This window comes from Sorghum bicolor, chromosome 3 (assembly GCF_000003195.3).
Source record: "Sorghum bicolor cultivar BTx623 chromosome 3, Sorghum_bicolor_NCBIv3, whole genome shotgun sequence".
NCBI classification, from domain to species: domain Eukaryota; kingdom Viridiplantae; phylum Streptophyta; class Magnoliopsida; order Poales; family Poaceae; genus Sorghum; species Sorghum bicolor.
The window spans coordinates 70,596,860-70,616,695 of record NC_012872.2 but is presented as its reverse complement, the minus strand read 5'-3'; the positions used below and the strand labels follow the sequence as shown (position 1 = coordinate 70,616,695).

General features: G+C 41.1%; 3 protein-coding genes across 3 annotated transcripts; 2 read left to right on the top strand and 1 right to left on the bottom strand.

Moving 5' to 3' along the window:
• LOC8056143 lies at window positions 1,287–10,768 on the bottom strand. The gene is made up of 6 exons (XM_002456767.2): window positions 10,441–10,768; window positions 7,210–7,510; window positions 2,690–2,776; window positions 2,537–2,595; window positions 2,166–2,313; window positions 1,287–2,026 (listed from the first exon to the last, which is right to left on the bottom strand). The coding sequence occupies exons 1-6, from the start codon at window positions 10,596–10,598 to the stop codon at window positions 1,961–1,963; spliced, it is 819 nt and encodes a 272-aa protein (XP_002456812.2). The 5' UTR covers window positions 10,599–10,768; the 3' UTR covers window positions 1,287–1,960.
• Window positions 10,810–15,030, top strand: LOC8056141 (magnesium transporter MRS2-F). Its single transcript, XM_002458906.2, has 6 exons — window positions 10,810–11,306; window positions 12,217–12,465; window positions 12,863–12,991; window positions 13,248–13,390; window positions 13,565–13,700; window positions 14,337–15,030. The coding sequence occupies exons 1-6, from the start codon at window positions 10,938–10,940 to the stop codon at window positions 14,640–14,642; spliced, it is 1,332 nt and encodes a 443-aa protein (XP_002458951.1). The 5' UTR covers window positions 10,810–10,937; the 3' UTR covers window positions 14,643–15,030.
• Window positions 17,073–19,705, top strand: LOC8078704. The gene is made up of 2 exons (XM_002458905.2): window positions 17,073–17,294; window positions 19,287–19,705. The coding sequence occupies exons 1-2, from the start codon at window positions 17,190–17,192 to the stop codon at window positions 19,365–19,367; spliced, it is 186 nt and encodes a 61-aa protein (XP_002458950.1). The 5' UTR covers window positions 17,073–17,189; the 3' UTR covers window positions 19,368–19,705.

Here is a 19,836-nt window from a genome sequence, read left to right as displayed (position 1 = left end):
TATATCACTTTCGTTTATATGTGACAAATATTGTCTAATTATAGAATAACTAGGATTAAAAGATTTGTCTCATAAATTACAAACAAATTATGTAATTAGTTTTTGTTTTCGTCTATATTTAGTGCTCTATGTATGTGTCGAAAGATTCAATGTGACAGAAAATTTTGAAAAATTTTAAGTTTTGGAAACAAACTAAACAAGAAAAAAAAAAGTTGCGTAGGACAGCGGCGTGATGAGGTGCCCGCGGTCACAGCTGCGGTGGTGGAGTCCGGAGGCAAAGGAAGGCTCATCTGCTGACCGGTGCCACCTTTCAGGCACTGGCGAGGAGCAACTGAAACCGGTGGTGGAGGTAGTCAGGTAGTACGTCAGTTGATTTCTGCCTCAAGAGTGTCTCCACTCCACAAGATTCTGCGGAGGTAGTCAGGTAGGACGTCAGTTGATTTCAGCCTCAAGAGTGTCTCCACTCCACAATTTCAGGGTACCAATAACTCGGTACTAGAAATTTGAGCTAAATCGATCCGCACGCACGACTTTTGAGCCCGTTCACTTCTTATAAGTCAGTATTTTTTCTATCAATTAATAGTATTTTTTTTACGATAAATCAACGAGCAGTATTTTCAATCATGACTTTTTGGACCAGCGAACAGTATAAATCAACGAACAGTATTTTCAGCCATGACTTTTCAGACCAAAGTCATGGCTGAAAATATTATTCGCTAATTTATTGTGAGAAAAAAACATTGTTGGCTGATATAAAAATACGACTTATAAGATAATTATAAGCAAACGGGCTATAAAAGTTGTGCGTGCGGATCGATCTAGGCCTTGTTTAGTTCCAAAAAAATTTACAAAATTTTTCAGATTCTCTATCATATCGAATCTTGTGGCACATATATGAAGCATTAAATATAGAATAAAGAAATAACTAATTATATGTTTTTATCTGTAATTTACGAGATGAACTTTTTAAGCCTAGTTAATATATGATTGGATAATATTTGTCAAATACAAATGAAAGTGTTACAGTATTCATTTTATAAAAAATTTTAGAACTAAACAAGACCCTAGCTCAAATTTCTACTACCGAGTTATTGGTACCAAGTCGGCAGTGCTAGTCTATTTGTGAAATTCGACTGATCTAACCATTCAAACAAAAAGAAAAAGAATTCGACAGATCTCTAAAAGCAAAGCTAATATAATGGACCTAACCACATGATAACGGCAAGGAACATAACATTCATGTGATGGACACCATTTCAGCACTAAAATATGATTGGAAGCCATCATTAGATATCCTGTTACTCTCACTCTGATCATCCCATTATCTCGGTGCAAAGCACACACACCGTCTTTTGAAAAAGGCAAAGGGGGGAAACATGGTGATAACTTTGATAAAATTTACTTTATGTCACAAAGGGGGACGAGGATTTGATTGATTGACCATCCACTATCACAGTTCGCTAGTGTATTGTAATAGTAACAGAAGAATTTTTTTTTAACTTTTATACTCTCAGATGTCAAGGCTTTTACCAGAGCATGGACCAGGCCATCATGGAAGAAATTCACCTTTCAAGCGAGGATGACGCAACAATCCCCATTCCTGAAACACCTGGCATGGCCGCATGGGGGAGAAATTGCCACCACTGCCCTGGGGGCGTTGCCACACAAGTTCCTCCAACTCCAGGCAATGTTTTTTTTACCCGGTACACACTATTCAAGATGCTGTAGTGAATACTAAATCCCTCATTGACAGCACCAATATTCAAGAAGACATACCGATGTTGCTACCTAGACGAATACGGCAAAATAATGGGGATTCCGATGCACAGTGCCCAAGTTCACAACGAGCTTGCAGGTGTTTCTCCAAGTTGTGGGTGGGTCTTACTTACACTGGACATTCAACTAGCAATACATGCAGTTGAACCTGGATGCAATGGACATGGAGCATATACATGGAGAATCATATCTTGTTTTCTTTTAGCACATACTCCACATGGTTATACAGCCTCCATAAAGTTGCATCATCCTAACCAAACAAAAACAGGTGATGGTCAGTGCTAATATGGTGAGGCGACGAAGTTTGCATTACTTAGAAACTGATTATGTTTTCAACGGATATGAGTCATAATAGCGTTTATTTAAAATGGTAAATATTTGGAACATACCAGTTCTCCCAACTTCATGGTTATTTTATCAGATTTCTGACTCGCCAATTTCCTACCCGTAATTATCTCCACGACACGATTAAGTGCCTCCTCTGGGAGCTTTCGGATGCGCTTCCCGAGTTCAATCTTCTCCTCCTTACTCATAGGTCTTCCGATATACAACAATTCAACAAAAGGATGGTGTATTGTCAGATACTAGAAACAATTGATTTGTAATTCTGCAGGGGAGGAAAAATGATATGCAGCTCAGTGAAATGTGACTATGTGAGTACTCAATTATGCTATTGTAGTCTTCAGACTGTAGGATCTCAAATTCTGAAAAGTGACATAAATAAGCACATAGTTCATTTCATATGACAAGAGTATGGCACCTGCATTTGGATGCTGCTGTATTTAGCAAGTCATCAACACCTTGCGCCATTTTACCAAGCTGAAAAGAGAGAAATACAGCACTTTAGAACTCTTACAATGTAGTTTGACGTAATATTGCTAGAAAGACTATCCAAGCATCAAGCTATGCATACCTTTCCCAACAAACCAGCAGATAACTTCTTCATATCCTCTTGACATGTTTCACCACATTCTTGCATTCCATGAATATCTCGATCAATCTGCAAGCAGAAAAGGTTTTTCCATGGTCGGCTAACTTGATACGTAATTTGACCTAGCAGAGTACCAAATAAATCTGGTTGCCTAACTGCAGGATTATCAGGTGTGAAGATCACAGAAGTGAGAAACTCTCCTGCACCCTATGCATTGTCACAAAAGACATTTGGTCTCTGAAAATATAGCTAAGATGAAGATATTCTGTGCTAGAAATAACATAAAAGCTATGTCATGTGTTTTTTTTCTCTTGTATAGACCAAAATAAAATGTGGCGCATGGTCTACCAAGCATAACAGTTGGTTCCAGAATAGACTACTCCACCTGTTGAAAGAAACCTGATTTTTTTGGTTACAAGAGCACCCCTGGCCCCGTCAACTGATAAACTCTCATCTCCATTAGTACCCCTCCAATCTGACTTTGCCCGGTCATCTTTATTAGAGATATACATAGATATATATTAGATATGTATAGCTAACTCATAGAGTACGTGTTGTACACGACTTGTAACCCAAGCCGTCCAGGCTTGTAACCAGCCGTCAGGCTTGTACCCCAAGCCGTCCAGGCTATATAATGAGAGGCCACCCCCCCCCCCCTTTGGGTGTGCGGTGTATTTGCCGTACAATACCTTTCTACATGGTATCTGCGTCCGGGACAGTTTAGGGTTAGGGTTCCTGTCTTCCGCTGCCCTCTCCTCCACGGTGCCGCCGACCTAGCCCGGCGCGCCCTCCCTGCCCGTTCAGGCTGCAATCTGCACCTGTTCGCCACCGCACCATCCGTCGCCATGAGCACTGATTCCTCCAGTGCGTCCTCCACCTCCAGTATGGCCGGCTCCCCTTCCATGCCGGCCCTGGGGGATGCTCCTGCACCAGCGATCTTCTCCTACGCCACCATCAACGTGAAGTCTCACGTCCCGCTCGTCCTCGACCTATGAGCAGAATATATGACCCATGCTCCTTTAGGCTCTTTAACTTCCGTGGATGGCGTAGCTACCGAGATCAATGCAGTTAATTATGTCTCTCCTAGAAGTTGGTTAGCGACCTCCCATTTTGTTCTAGGATTCTTCTTTTTTGTGGGCCATTTGTGGCATGCAGGAAGAGCCCGAGCTGCTGCAGCAGGCTTTGAAAAGGGAATTGATCGTGATTTGGAACCTTTTCTTTACATGACCCCTCTTAACTAAGATTTTTTATTTATACCTGTTCTAGTTTTTTTTCTGTTCTGGCTCGGTTATTCCATCTAGCCGAGCCATTCATGCTTTTTTATCCTAATGATCTAACAATCATAACATCTGGTATCAGGTAGCTCTAGTTTCTATCTGATTCAATGGCTTCTACTGCTGATAATTCCAACGCTCACATTGAGGAGTACGGTTGCGTCTCCAAGGGGATCAATCATATGAGTGTGTTCATTGTCTGCCTCCAAGTTCTTGTGAGGAGAAGATGGATCAGGAACATCGGGTGGTAGAGTGTGTTAGGGCAGCAGCACATGGATTCCTCATGAGGTGAGAGGCCAACAGAAGATACCTGCCCCTGCCGGTGGATTTGGCTTCATCACTACTTGATATTGTCGGACCATTGCTCACCCACATTGTTCTGACTAGAGGGCCCAGGGGGGATTGATGATGGGGCCATGCTTGCAGCCCTTGTGGCAAATGATGTAGTTCATGCACCGCTCAGCCCTGCGGTTCCTTACCAAGTATGTGTTTTGGATCAGAAATGATGTAGTTCATGCACCGCTCAGCCCTGCGGTTCCTTAGCAAGTACGTGTTTTGGATCAGAAGGGAGCAGCTTTGGACATGGATGTCCATCCTTCCAACACACACATGAACATGATGGTCATCTCAGGTGCAGGGATCAAAGCAGATGAAAACAGATGGAACCCCTTAACCATTTTTGTTTCCACATTTGATCACTGAAAACGAAACCGGGACCAGGATAGCCGAGAATGGAAATGGAAATGGAAATGGAAATGGGATATGTGGGAACAAACAAATTTGGACAGGAACCGGAAACTTACACTAGGATTATGATAAGCTTAATGGGCTAGGAGGATTTCTAAATTCTTAAGCTAATATTTGTCATGAAAACCTAAATGTTCTTTTTAGAAAGGTTGCTAGAATAACAATTGCTCAAACTTATCCTAGATTTTGTAAATACATGATGAAAATGGGTCTATCATGCCTAAACACAGGTCCTGCAAAAATAGACAGGAGACACATCTCCCGCTTCCTATAACATTTTATATTTTTCCACAAATACAAAACATGCAGGGTAAATGTTGAAAACAAAACGAGACAGGACGGATTTAACCTGTCCGTTTTCAACCTTAGGACCATGGCCCAATACTCCACAGTTGAAATGTGGCACCAACAGTCTAGCTCTTAAAAAAAATGCTCCAGTACAATACCACACCACATTGCTCTTGCTCTAAGCGGTGGAGTCCCGCATGCTACGCTTGGGCTAACTATTAGTGAAAAATAACAAAGTTTGAATTTTGAAATACGTGCAGGCCCTATATTTTAGGATGGAAATAGTAGTTACAGAGATAGGGTTAGCTAGAGATGATTAAATAAGGTTGTTGGGAGGCACAACAACCCATTGAGGAAAGCAAGAAAAGAAGAAAAAAATATCCCCCTCCAATGTAGGCCCCCTCAAAATTTTACCAGGTTATCTTCCTAGCAATGCTTACCCTAATGATCTAAGGATCATATCAATAAGTAAGCATGACTCTTTAACTAAACCTAAGGACACTTGTCACCTTGACAAGGATTGGTAGCAAATTCTATCACCTAGCATTGATGACCTTATCAATCATCTTGGTGATACCAAAACTTGAGATGTGATAGAAGCAATGCAAAAATACATGAACTTCCCATGATTTATCATGTCCCTTTCAAGTCACCCTTCTTTTGTTCAGGCGGAGCTAGCCATACGTTGCATATATTTGTCTTAAATGCAACCATCAATTGAAGACTAACTAAATGAATTTGGCATTGCAACTTCCAAGCACATGAGACTTGGCCTAAACTGGATTGGACTAGTTGGCATAACAAGAGTTAGTGTTTGGTAGGGTCAGGAGGGTGTGGGATTAATGGAAAATGTATTTGTGTTATGCTAATGCTAATGCCAACAAAAATTATCAAGACAAAGAGGAATTTAAACACACTACATTAAACATTCATAATGTAACCATACCTTTGATGATCCACATCTTCATGTCTCGGAGTACCGAGCATGCTGAATTAGTGATATGATTGGAGAATGGAGACCACTCAAAAGGGCACAACAATGAAAATTCTATAAATGCACTTGGCTATAGACATAGCATAGCATAAGAACCACCTAAAGTGGATACACTACAAGTTCATTTTCACATTTCCATTACACGATATTTTATGTATTAAGACAAAAATGCAAAAGGGCCTCTAGCTAAGTTGGTCAGATGACTTTTGCATTCTTCGAGTCATAGGTTCAACTCATCATGGAAGCAAATTTGTAGGTTGGGATTTTTTTAAAAAAAATCCCCTCATCTGTCACACAAAGAGCACATGTCCAAGGCCTAGCTCCGGTCGTTCTCACATGGGCTACGATGTCGCTGTGTATGGGTAGGACAGGGGTTTGGGGGTTTTCTTGTCCTGTGTGAGGTTTTCTTCTCTTAATGCAACGCATGGGGCTGTCTTACCTCCTATAGGTCAAGTTTTTTTTGTTGAGACAAAAATGAAGTGTTCAATGCTATCCACAAGGTCTATGGTAGAAAGAACAAAAGTTGTTGTGAATTGAATAAAGCGTTTGAGAACACTCACACCCTAGGAACAATAACATCGTGATCAAAATAGTCCACAATGAAAAGCCCTCTAAACTAAGGCCTACTTCAATAGCATTGACCTTTCAACGTGGCGCGTGTTTGCGGTCCAGTTAATTTGGCATAGGTGCTCCACCATGGCTCGACTAGACTTCTTTTTAATTCATTATTGTATCACCTATACCCTATCCATCTAATTTATTGTCATTAACATCACTTCAAACCCTAGACATGATACCAAAACTGAGAATATGAAAACAAGAATTGCAAAATAGAAGGTACTCAAGGCATCAAAGAACATCAAAGCCAGAATTGAGGCCAAGCACAAAAGCCACGGTAGAGACCAGGTCAACATTACCCCAATAGGAACCTTAGAACCCGATGATGTTCCCATAAAATTAAGTTTTATGGAAGAAAACTTTCTTTAAATGTCATTCACCAAATTTTTTGTTTTGCATGTTTAGCAATTGATTATCAGAAAGAGACCCAACTCTTGATGATCAAAATTTTGCCCATTTATTGTCATATATGAGAAAAGAATAAGGACACTTTTCAAGAAGGTACCTTAAGGATTTTGTGAAAAACTAACCAAATTCATAAAGTATGATGGATATAATAAGCTAATAATGATAAGTTATACCTCATCAAGATCATCATTGAGGATTGTAATAATCTCATGAAGTGTGTATTTTATTCCCTCCTTGTCATTCTTTGATAGGCCACTGATTTGTTCCGCAAATAATGGTAAGGCTCTATTGCAAACATGGCCCTCTATAGATTGAAGACTAGTGCCTTGAGCTTCGTTACTAACTCCTTTACAAAAGAAGTCACCCTTCCCCAACAACAATTTAGTCAGAACATTTTTGTAGTGCTCCAAACGATTGACATTGGAATCATTTCCCTCGAAAGATTTCCTTGACATTTTCCTATAGTGTAAGCGACTGCACAAGCCAAGACCAAAAGTTAACAAGACAATGCGATTTCACATCATCAATGAGAACATCCACAGTTTGAATGGTATTGTAGCTATGAATGGCCAAACGAGCAGCCTAGCTGGACACAACACGAGCCAATTAGGCACAACCCACCTCGACTTAGGCAGATATGGCCCTATTAACAATCATGTCGTGTCGTGCCAGCCCATGGGCTTACTTGGCAACCTAGGCATGACACTAGGCATTGTCAACCATGTCGTCCCGACCTGACTTGCCCAACAATTCAATGGGCTATGCCAACCCAATAGCCGAACCATCAAGAAAGAATAAAATCACAAAATTTGGCTCAAAAAAATTACAAATGAACCAAAAATGCATGCATAGATCACAAATCCACCATCCATACATACTGAGATCAAATACATCATCCATCTCCTTGAACTGTCTCATGATAGGCCCTCCGGCCTTCACCCCAACATGCTTGCTACTTGCGCTAATGGGAGAAGAAGTTAGTGTTTTGTCGAAGATGAGCCATAGCAGTAGAGTCTGGAGGAGAATAGCTAGGGCAGCGATCAATGGCTAAGAAGATGAGGGCAGTCGCATGGTGCGCCCCTCTGTGACGAGCATGCAAAGCTACGAGGTTGGGAAATAGGGACTGTGGTACTAGAGTTACGGTGCCAATAATAGCTACATATATGTGTAGGGGTCGACTAGCTCAAGGTGACATCTAGCCCTTAAGAGGCCATCAGTTAATGGGGTTATGCCCATGCTGGCATGCCATCCCCTTGGCCCAAGCACGACTCAATGTGTGGGTCAGCCTCATGTCAAGCCAATTACTATGGGCCTCGGGCCAGCCTACTAGCTAACCTATTTAGAGCAAATTGTCCTAACCCCAATGTTTTCTGATCGGCTTATCATTTCTAATCGGTCTGGCACCGATCAGGACGATTAATCGACGATCAGGACGATTAATCGACTCCTGATCAGTCTAATCGTCCAGCATAAAGCAGGACTATAAAAGTATATATCATATATGTATGGTATATATACCATATATTATATATTTATATAGTACACATCAAGCATCAAGACTATATTTCTAGTTAGTTGTGACTCTATATATTTATATATGGACATCAAGCATCAAGGTCAAGGGGGAGGAAGAAGCAGGCAGCAGGGAAGAGTAAGGAGGAAGCAAGCAGTAGCGGGCTACTTGGATTGTAGCTGGAATGGGGAGGAAGAAGCAGGCAACAGGGAAGAGGGAGGAGGAAGCAGCAGACAGCAGGGAAGAGAGAGGAGGAAGCAGCAAGCAAGCAGCAAGCAGCATGAGCAGGAGCAGCAGCTCAGTAGCTGACGGCTGGAGTGGGAGTGAGGACTGAGAAGAGAGTGAGGGTGAAGTTATAAGGGAAACCCTAATGGGCCTAACCCAATTAAATATATCCCAGGCCAAAAGCAGACCATCTGCCAGTCAACTCTGATAGGTCAGGAGGCCTGATCGGACGATTAATCGTGATTAATCGACGATTAATCGGACGATCAGGTTTCTGATCGCTCTAATCGAATCGGAGGCCCTAATCGAGTGCTACAGACCGATAAGGACGATTAATCGGACGATCAGAAAACACTGCCTAACCCAACCCTTTCTCTGACCATCGCCCACTACATAGCTAAGCAGCAACATCCCTACTGCCTCTATAGTTAACCCTCCAAGACCTTGTTTGATAAATCATTGCCCATAGAGATTGGAATGGAATGAAGGGATATTTATTTCGTCAACCCTTCGAATTCCCTCTGGTCCCTTGAGAACATTTATCCAAATAAGCCCTAAAACGCAAATAGCCAAAACCACAAATCCCTAAGGCCCGATTTGGATATCAACGGATTCTAAGAATCAGATTAAAAAAACCTATGTTTTGAAGCATTCCAACAAGGGGGTAAAGCTAATGCACATATATTCTCAAAATCCCCCTTACCCAATTCAAGCAGGGCCTAACAATCTTGACCTAAAGTCCTCAAACCAATGTTTTCTGATCGTCCGATTAATCACGATTAATCGCGATTAATCGTCCTTATCGGTACTTAGCACTCGATCAGGGCCTTCGATTCGATCAGAAACCTGATCGCTTTGGCCTGGGCTACATTTATTTGGGCCAAGCTCATTAGGGTTTCTCTTATATACCTCACCCCCACTCTCTCTCCTCAGTCCTCACTCCCAACTCCAGCCTTTAGCTGCTGAGCTTGCTGCTCGTGCATCTGCTGAGCTGCTGAGCCTCCTCCCCAGTTCCAATCCAAGCAGTCCCCTGCTGCCTGCTGCTTCCTCCTCCCTCTTCCCTACTGCAACTGCAAGTCTACAACTATATACATATATGATATATAGTGCTACTATATGTTGCACGATTATATGGACGATTAGTTCGATCGGAGGTCGATTAATCGTCCTGATCGTCGATTAATCGTCCTGATCGTCCTGATCGGTACCAGACCGAAAGCCGATCAGAAAACATTGCCTCAAACCCTCAAACCTTTGCCCTTTCTCCCAAATCCAAAATTTTCAAAATCTCAATGGAAAGTCCGATCTTACTAAATCTAAGAACATACCATAGGAGGGCCTCCTTCCATTAAATTTCCACCTATACCCTAACAGTTCTAGAGAGATTAAGGCAACATTGAAATTTCACATGAATCTTACAACAATTCCAAAGAAATTGTTCAGTTCCACATGTATCAAATTCTTAGGGTTATCTTAAACTAATTTTTTTACTTTAATCGAATTTCTAAAAAAACATCCAGATTTATGAAATCAAATTAATATTATTAGATATATTATGTTTATTTTATATAATAGATGTTATTACTCTTTCCAGAGGTAGAGAGGAGAGTGATTGAAAAATAGAAGTCTGAAGATGAGAAAAAAACAAAAGGAGAACAAAACACACCTTGGCATCTCAGATCCATCAATCTCCAAATCCCTCGTCCTTTCTCGCCTACCTCCGTCCAAGTCTCTTAGCCTTGGCGTCGATTGCCCTTCATCTCTCGCTGCTTCGTGGGTTCTTATTGCCGTCGAGGGATCAGGTGGCGGCGCGCCGCGCTTCATTTGTTCGGGACACTTCTTTCCGTCAGGATTCCTGAGCGGAGATCTATTTTAAAGGAGGAAGAATTGAGTCATCCTTGTTTTAAGCAGGAGGAAGAACGATTCAGGCCCAACTAGTCAGGCCTCATGGGTTTTGTCAGATTGGGCCGCGTCAGTATCCGTACTGGATTTTGATTTGGTTAATTTTTTCGAAAAGCCCCTCGAGTTAGTTCTTTTCACGCAAACGCCAGCATCTCCTCCCAGCCGGCAGCACCTAACCCGCCACGAGCGCACCGCCGCACGTTCCGGATTCCCCACCGCCGCCGCGATCCCGACCGGAGCCCTAATTCCAAGGGGTAAACGATGAGGCCGCACGGGGCGGGGACGGGCGGCGGTGGCGTGGGGAGGCGGAAGGTTGGGGCCGCCGCTGCTGCGGCGAGCCGGGAGTGGATGGTGGTGCCGGCGTCGGGCCCGGCGCGGGTGGAGGAAGCCGGGAAGCACGCGGTGATGGCGCGTACGGGGCTCCCCGCGCGCGATCTCAGGGTGCTCGACCCGTTGCTCTCGTACCCGTCCACGATCCTGGGCCGCGAGCGCGCCATCGTCGTCAACCTGGAGCGCGTCAAAGCCCTGATCACAGCCACGGAGGTGCTGCTTCCAAACACCAAGGATCCTGCCTTCGCGCGCTTCGTCCGCGATCTCCAGACCCGCGTCCTCGCATCTTCGTCGGACCAGGTAATGTTTTCTACTACTTCGTTATTAATGTTCTTCGGAATTGCTCGCTCTGTCCAAAAAAGAATGCAATTTTTGTTTTAAACCAGTAAGTTTCTTAAATTTATAGAAAATGGTATCAACATTTTAATCTCTAAATAGGTTTATTATACAAAAAATACATTCTATATTTAATTTAATGATACTCTTACTTATTGGTATTACAAATGTTAGTGTTTTTGTATAAATTTGATCAAACTTAAAATTGTTTTCACTCCTTAAAAAGCAAGAATTGCATTCTTTTTGGGAGGTCTTCGTTTCAATTTAGTTTTAGTTTTGTTCTAAGTCTAACTTTTCTAACTCTGACCAAATAATATATTAAATAAATGCACTATCAAAATACATTTCATGGTGTATCTAATTAAACTTGTTAGATGTTATAGGTGTTTGTTCATTTTTCGATAAACTTGGTCATCGGTAGAGAAGTCTGACTTAGGAAAAAGCCAAAACAGACTTAATATTTGTAAGGAAGTAGGAATTATGGTATGAAGTTTCTTAGTATATGTGCAGGGCACTGTACTGGAGAGTGTTTTGAAGTTTGGTCACAAATCACAATACCCAGATTTTGCAATGGGTGGATATGATTTTTCAAAGTAGACAGAATGGTGATATTTTGGAAGATAAAAACATCGTGATCGAATATTTGTATGTTTTGATCACTTAATGTTATGTTTAAGATATTGCAATCAGGGGATATATCATGGGAGAGGGAGTTCATGCAATTGGGGGATAATTTCCCAAAGTGGACTAAAATGGTGATATTTAGGCGTAAGGATAAAAGTATTGTAGTGGATTGCTATATTTTGATCACCAAATGTTATAAGATACGGTGATTGAGGATATATCACTAAATCATTTTTCCCTTTATCTATAGGCAGCTGAGCTCACTGACATGGAAGGTGAATCATCTATGGTTGCTTCACCATTTCCTGTACCAAGTTCATCCAAAGGACATGAAGTGGAAATGACTAAGAAGACTACTGCTATTGTGCCTGAAATGACTAGCAGCAGCAGTATGCCCAATTTAGCTGTTGCAAAAGATGGAAATACCAAGGTTTTGCCTTTCGAATTTCGAGCTCTTGAAGTGTGCCTTGAGTCAGCCTGCAGATCTTTGGAAGAGGAAGTATGTGATTGCATCTGGAATTGTTTGTCTTGTTATATGCTGGTTATCTGGCCGCAATTGAATTCATATCTCTAACAAGCTGCATTCCATGCTTTAGCATGCTTTCATTCATTATATACTGCGCTCAGGAACTACAACATTAATATTGAATAATCTCCTCAGACATGTTTGCAGGGAGGTCTGGGTCCCTCTTATAAATGTTTCATTGGCCTGTTTTGTCATAAATGTGGAGAGAGGGCTTTTTGGAATAACTTCTGACCTTTATTTATTATATGTTTTCTGTAGTGTGTTTCAGATATTTAAGATAGCTAAGTAGTTCTTGCAAATAAACCAAACATAGCCTCCTTACAGATTCTCGTGTTGACTAACATCCCTTCCTTTTTCTTCTCTTCCATAGACTTCTACTCTGGAGCAAGAGGCATATCCAGCGTTAGATGAGCTGACATCAAAGATCAGCACATTAAACCTTGAACGAGTTAGGCAAATCAAGAGTCGTCTGGTTGCGATATCTGGTCGGGTACAGAAGGTAGTCAATTGAAATTCTTTGATCTACTTTTTGTGAATCTTCTTTGAGATTTGTCAATGTCGGTCTTTGTTACTGATTGTATTATCCTATATATGTTTCTTTTATGGTGAGATAAATGATGGGTGTCTTGTGTGTACATACCATCAAACATATTCTATTGTTAAGTGCTACTTCTGTCAAATACACTTTAATTTCCTTGCAAGAAACTTGCTTTAGTAATCTAGTTTTCTCTTGTGAAAACATTATGTTCCGCAAGGTGAGGGATGAGCTTGAGCATTTACTGGATGATGAAATGGATATGGCTGAAATGTACTTGACAGAGAAGCTTACTCAACAAGAAATCAGTGAGGCTTCATCTAGAGCTGAGGTTGAGGATCCATCTCATACAGAAGAGGATAGGCAAGTATCATAGCAAGATATTTTTAACTTTTCTTTGAAAGAACAGAGCAAGCGATACTCCATTTGTTATATCCATGGATAACCAAAAGTGGTTTGTATGCATCTTCTTGCAAATTTGCACATACCAATTTTTTAATGTATTTTATCCTCTCTTGTGTGTGCATGTGTGTGTAGGGATGAAGATTATAGAAGTGAACCAGATGGAAGCAATGGTAGCTTTATTGGTTATAAGCCTAATATTGAAGAACTAGAGATGCTTCTAGAGGCTTACTTTGTGCAAATTGATGGCACACTTAACAAGCTATCACATGTAATTTCACTTGCCCTCTTACTCACATCGCTGCCAATATTGTTTTGTTTAGGAGGTACTATTGGTAACAGCAAATGTTTTCTTGAAGCACGATATCACTTTAACCAGAAATTCTAAACTATGATGAAAGTATTTGATTTGTGTTGAGATGATGCTATTACTAATATGGTATATAACAGACTTCCACAAGTAAAACAAACTAAAGAGTTGTAAGTGTTTCACTATTGTGAAAAGATATTGCACCTTTAAATGTTGGCAAAGTGTCTGGTTGGTTTGATTGAGCGTTCCCTGTCATTAATTATTATTGTATATACTTATTTAACTATTTCTTTAATAAATAACAAGCTCTTTCTGTTTGGTTTAGTAATGCTATCCATTTATCTAAACAAGTTAATCTTAAGACAGCATAGAATTAGCAATTTCTTATAAAATTAGATAACTTAAGCCAGTGGATCTTGTGTTAGTGTTTTAGTTCATTCTGCACCTAATTACCGATAGTTCTTTGTTGCTTTTTTTTTTATGTACCATGTGCTATCAGTGACACAAGGACACTAGTGTGGGGAGCTGAGCTTCACATTCATAAGATGTCTTATTTGCATGTTTCTGATCCTTTAAATGTCCTCTCTATTATTGAAGCTGAGGGAGTACGTTGATGACACAGAAGATTATATCAATATAATGTTGGATGACAAGCAGAATCAGCTGCTGCAGATGGGAGTCATGCTCTCGACTGCTACTGTTGTCATTACTGCTGGAGTGGCTGTAGTTGGTCTTTTTGGTATGAATATTGGCATATCACTTTACACAGACCCAACAACTGAGGAGGAAACTCGAGCAGCAAACAGAAAATTTTGGGAAACTACTTTCGGGACTGTTGCTGGCTGCGTGATTTTGTACATCATAGCCATGGGTTGGGGAAAGAGAAGTGGATTACTGCAATGAGGTGGAAGCATGAGTGTTCTGCACCCAATGAATACTGGGTTGACAAAATTCTCCAAAATGAGAGATTGCATTGGCATGCAGCTTTATCATACTGCTGCCGGGGAAATACGTCTCATTCCACTATGCCGGGAAAGAAACATCTTGTGTACCGCTAGTAGCTGGTAATGTGTGTGAAATAAAACTGTTGTACAATTTGTTGTCCCCTCACCTCTCATGGCAACTCAGTAATTTTGTACCTGTTTACCACGCGAGGTGCGGTTTTGCTCTTGCTATTGTAATCATTTCTGTAACTGTTGTAACTGTATCTAGCGGCCTGTAACATGTAAATAATGTATACTATCTTAAAGCTGCAAGTGAATGGAGAGTGTCTTGTCTGCCTATTCTGCCAGCCAACAATGTTTTTCTCTCATAATAAATCAGCGAATAGTATTTTCAGCCACTTTTCATAAAGCTGGCATATTCAGTATGGAGAGTATCTATGTTTTATGGGTGTTCTGCAGTTGCAATATATTTACTCCATGCGTAAAGAAAAACACTCCTTGTTTCTACGAAAGGTCAACTAATTTCAAATATAACTAAATTTATAAAAAACAGTGTCAACATTTATGTATTTAAATACATTTACTATAAAAATATATTCTTTGATTGATTAATAATGCTTATTTGATATCATAGACGTTAATATTTTCTTATATAGATTTAGTCGGGTTTTTTTAAAGTGAGAACTGTGCTTTTTTGCAACAGACAGACTACTTTTTAAGAAAATGTTAAAAACTCATGTATAAATTATTGGAAGTGAGACGAACTTAAATATGGTTGAGTTGAAGGTAGTCATGCATCCAACTATCTAGGTTCGAGTCCTCTTCAATTTAAATTATACTATAAAACTATTTATCTATACCAATGTTTAAAATAGCGTGCTATTTTCGCGCTATAGCGCCGCTATAGCGGCCAGAATAAGTCGACGCCAAGCTATACCTCATTTTTACGCTATCGGCGCTATTGGCGCTATAGCGCGCTATAGCGCCGCTAAACTGAAATAGCGCCGCTATTTGTGCGCTATTGCTGTTTATCTACTGACAAGAAAAAAAAGGCAGTTATGCACTTATTTGTTGTGTTGTGCTTATGCACTTGAGGTTATGTAGTATGCAGTCGCGTATTATGCTTATGAGTTATGTATTAAACTGTGAAACACCTGTGATTTGTGATTGTGAAATATGATGGTTGTTTGAACTTGTTGCTGTCTATTATATATTTTGACTGTTTCTAAATAAATAGCGCGCTATAGCGTGGATAGCTACAGCACGCTGCTGTGTACAACAGCCGCTGTAGCGGGGCTATAGCGCCGCTATAGCGTTCGCTATAGCGCAAATAGTGTCTGGGACAGGAAGACGCTATTTTCTATAGCCCGCTATTTAAAACATTGATCTATACTATACTTCAAAAGACGATGGAATTGAAAAATAACCTCAAACCGAAAGTCTTGTACCCACCTAAAAAATCCTCATTGTCGCTTCTAAAATTGTTGTTCTTTAGCATCGAAAATGTTCCCTAATCATTCTATTTTAGTTGCATTTCTCATCTTTCTTTTCAAAGAAAGGTCTGCCGCCGTTTGTCAATTGCCTTGATAACCCACTTTGGAACCTCCATGGCGATCAACATAGATAGGCACCACCATCAAGACTGTTTTGACCAAAATCGATATCCCTATGACATTCCGTAGTGTTGCCTTCCATGAAGAATATCACTATTTTTTGTTTAAAAAATGGATTGTAGGTTTGGCTTAGAGAGTTTTATGATGGGAAGAAATGACCCCAGATACTTGTCGACCATCCATTATAATAGTGAGAAACATGTTGTGATTTAAGCATTGCTGATTTCTACGTGCATTGATCTATATTGATACACCTCCACGTCCAAATTTTGCATTGGTCAATCTCGTCATGATACGCCACACTAAAATTTACTTATGGTGCATCCCCATGTGGATTGAGTCTGCATATGCATCGCCTCTCTTACACTTTTCATTGCTTTGTATAGAAGATTAACTATAGGTGTTACACTTCGAGTGACAAGAATTATAAGGTGGTCTCACTCCTTCTATCCTCTCCACTCTTAAATTTCAGGGGCAGTATTAAACCCACTATAACCACACATAGAAATTTTGAGTTTTGGAAAAAAAAATTATTTTCCCTCCACTGTGCAAATGAATTTATTTTTTCTGTACATGTTGTTCCGATTTTTTTATGTATGATGAATTACATAGGTCTCTGAGTTTGTTCCTAGTCAGTGCTTTTTTTTTTTGAGACAAGTAGTCAGTGCTTAGTAGCACTCAAAAAATAAGTCACAGCTGATTTAGACCCAGAAGGGAATGAAGGCCCGGCCCAAATAACTCCTCCGAGGCCTAAAGAGAATCCCGGCCCGTCCATTGGAAGGTACCTTCGTGCCCAGAAGAAGCCGCAGCCATCGCAAAATCCCCAAATCCTCGGCGGAGAGGGAGAGCCGGAGAGAGGGGCGCAGCCAGAGAGGTCGGAGAAGGGGAAGAAGATGGTGCGGGTGGCGACCTACTTCGCGATGACCTTCGGGGCGTTCCTCTTCTGGCAGTCCATGGACAGGGTCCACGTCTGGATCGCCCTTCACCAGGACGAAAAGGTATTATGCGGATGCCGCTTCTCTGGCGCAATCTCTTCCCCTTGTCAATCCTTGTATATTCAAATCCATTCCTTGTTACTATGCGGGTGCAGCTTGTAGATTCCATTATCGCGTTAGCTTGTTAGATCCGGTTTGTCTATGCCCTTTGATTGGCTGTTGCTCGAACCACATGAATCTTCGAATGCATATGCTAGATCCGACATGGTCTGATGAACTGTGAGTTCGAGAAGAGTTTCTGGCTTATCTGAGATTCTGAGTGCGGTGTTTGGAAGCATAGCCTCTCTTCAGTTGCTGTGCTGCCCTCCCTCCCGGCGCTCTCTGAGTCTCTGCATTCTTTTTTTTTTCCCTTTTTTTTTTTTGAGACGCCAATTTGTGTCCTAGTCTAGGAACAGATCATATAAAATTGTGCCACAGACAATGAAATGAATTCAGATGTTACATCTTCTCACGGAAACCACTAGTGGAGAATTTAGCACCAGAACATTAGACTATTAGAGTGTGATAGAAGAATCTGCAAATGGAAGACATCTGGAAGCAGCCAATTTCAAACAATAGATTGGATATACTGTTGAAAAGAAACAACATATGTCACCTTTGAGGGTTTTGACTTTTTATGAGTTTGCAATCATGGCACCCATTTTTTGCAGCTGTAGTGTTGTTTCCATTATCATTCAGGTGTACACCTATCAAAATAGTTCTAGTGTTCCATGGCTCCAATAAAATGTCGATTGAAAGTTAATCTCAATTGCATTAGTTGTCTCATTCTTAGTGATGCCGTTGGCCACAACCGTGGATTAACTGTACCCAAATCCAGAATTGACACCTACCCATTCAATTATTTTATCCATCCCCATGTATATCAAAATGGGTATGGGTATGCCTGTTTCTACCTGCTGTTCATTGACCGATCTCTGCACGTAAGAGATCCCAGCTCCTGTTCTTGCACCGACGGCAATCCCTGGCTAACAACGATGATCCCTGGCTGATGATGAACTCACCCCGTGACGGGAGAACAGGACGGTCGTAGTCACCGAGACGTGGGACTGCTGGTCGGTACCTGCAACGTGGAGGTGGGGCTCGCCACCACGATGGCCCCTGCTAGCTCCGCTGGCGACAAGAACACCATTCCAGAGACCCCGCTCCCTGTAGAACAGCTTCGAAGGCACATGGAAGGAGACAACAATGGAAGTGAGGCAGTGCCTGTGTGATGGCCGCAATGAAACACAACCTCTCGTTGCTCGAGACTCAGCCACCACCTAGCCCAGCACCTCCTGAACATCTTGTGAGATTGGGAGTTTTGTGGGCGGTGGCGAAGATGATTTGGAGCGGCGGGTGTAACGGGTATTACCCTCCCCATATCCATACTTTACTAGATAATCCATACCCTCCCCAAACAACATGGGTATGGATTTGGGTATGAGCACTCGATATCCAGTGGAATCGATACTCATGCTGTAAGGTTGTATAATTATGGTTTGTTCTGAATCCTGAGTGTCTGGATTGCAGTTCGAAAGCCATTTGAGGTACATTGCCAGGGAAACTTTGACCTGTTCGAAAACAAATCATGTGTGATAATAATTGTGTGTGTTCACACGATGACACTTTGATACTATGATTAATTTTTTGTCTCCATTGTACCCAAAGGTTCATTGTGAGAGATGGAAAGTTGTTGTGGTTGTGTTTCTCTGGCGCACAGCTTCTCTTTCTGTAGGCATGTTTAGTCGTTTTTAGATCCCTGTTCTTCAAAGATGGTGTTAAGACATGACAGCATTATGTGCCTTTGTAGTGCTAGACTCAAGCACAGACAGAATCACTTGTATCTTCTGTTACCACCAAGAACACCATCATCAGTTCATCACTCATAAACACACCTGACCACCAAAACCACCATGGCCCATCTGTGCAACATACATGCTCTGTCAGCATCTATAGTTTGTTGTACTTAAGGATGTTTTTTTATGGAAGCAGCTGATAGTGGTTTCATTCTTTCAGAAAGAGAGGATGGAAAGGGAGCTGGAGATAAAGAGAATGCAGGCAGAGTTAATGGCCCAAGCTAAAGAGAATGAATCATGATTATCATTTGGCCAATTGTTTCAGGCAATTCCTTTGTCATATTTCCTCTGCTGTATTTCCAAGTGATATCTTGACTGATGTATGCTCGACACTTCTAATAAAGCGAGAGATGCTATAACTTTGTTGAATTCAACGGGTATGCTCATCTTGAATTATTGTAACTTAGTACAGCTGCAAGAACCTGATCCAGCTTGCTTGGGACAAAAGGGTTTGCTGCCATTTTTGTTGTTATTTCAAAACAACACAACTCAACTCTCAGATTTTTTTTATCTGGTTATAAGGTGTTGTTTTGTACTGAGATTTCATTGTTCACTTGAAGAAACCTGTGCTGGAAACCAGAATGTTTGGTGCTGTTTAAGTGACATCGTGTTATATTTACTCATGTTCCAGGCATACATATCCAGCATGTTGGTTGCTTTTCTGTTGTGCCGTTCTAGATCATCTCCAATAATTTCTAAAAAAAATCACT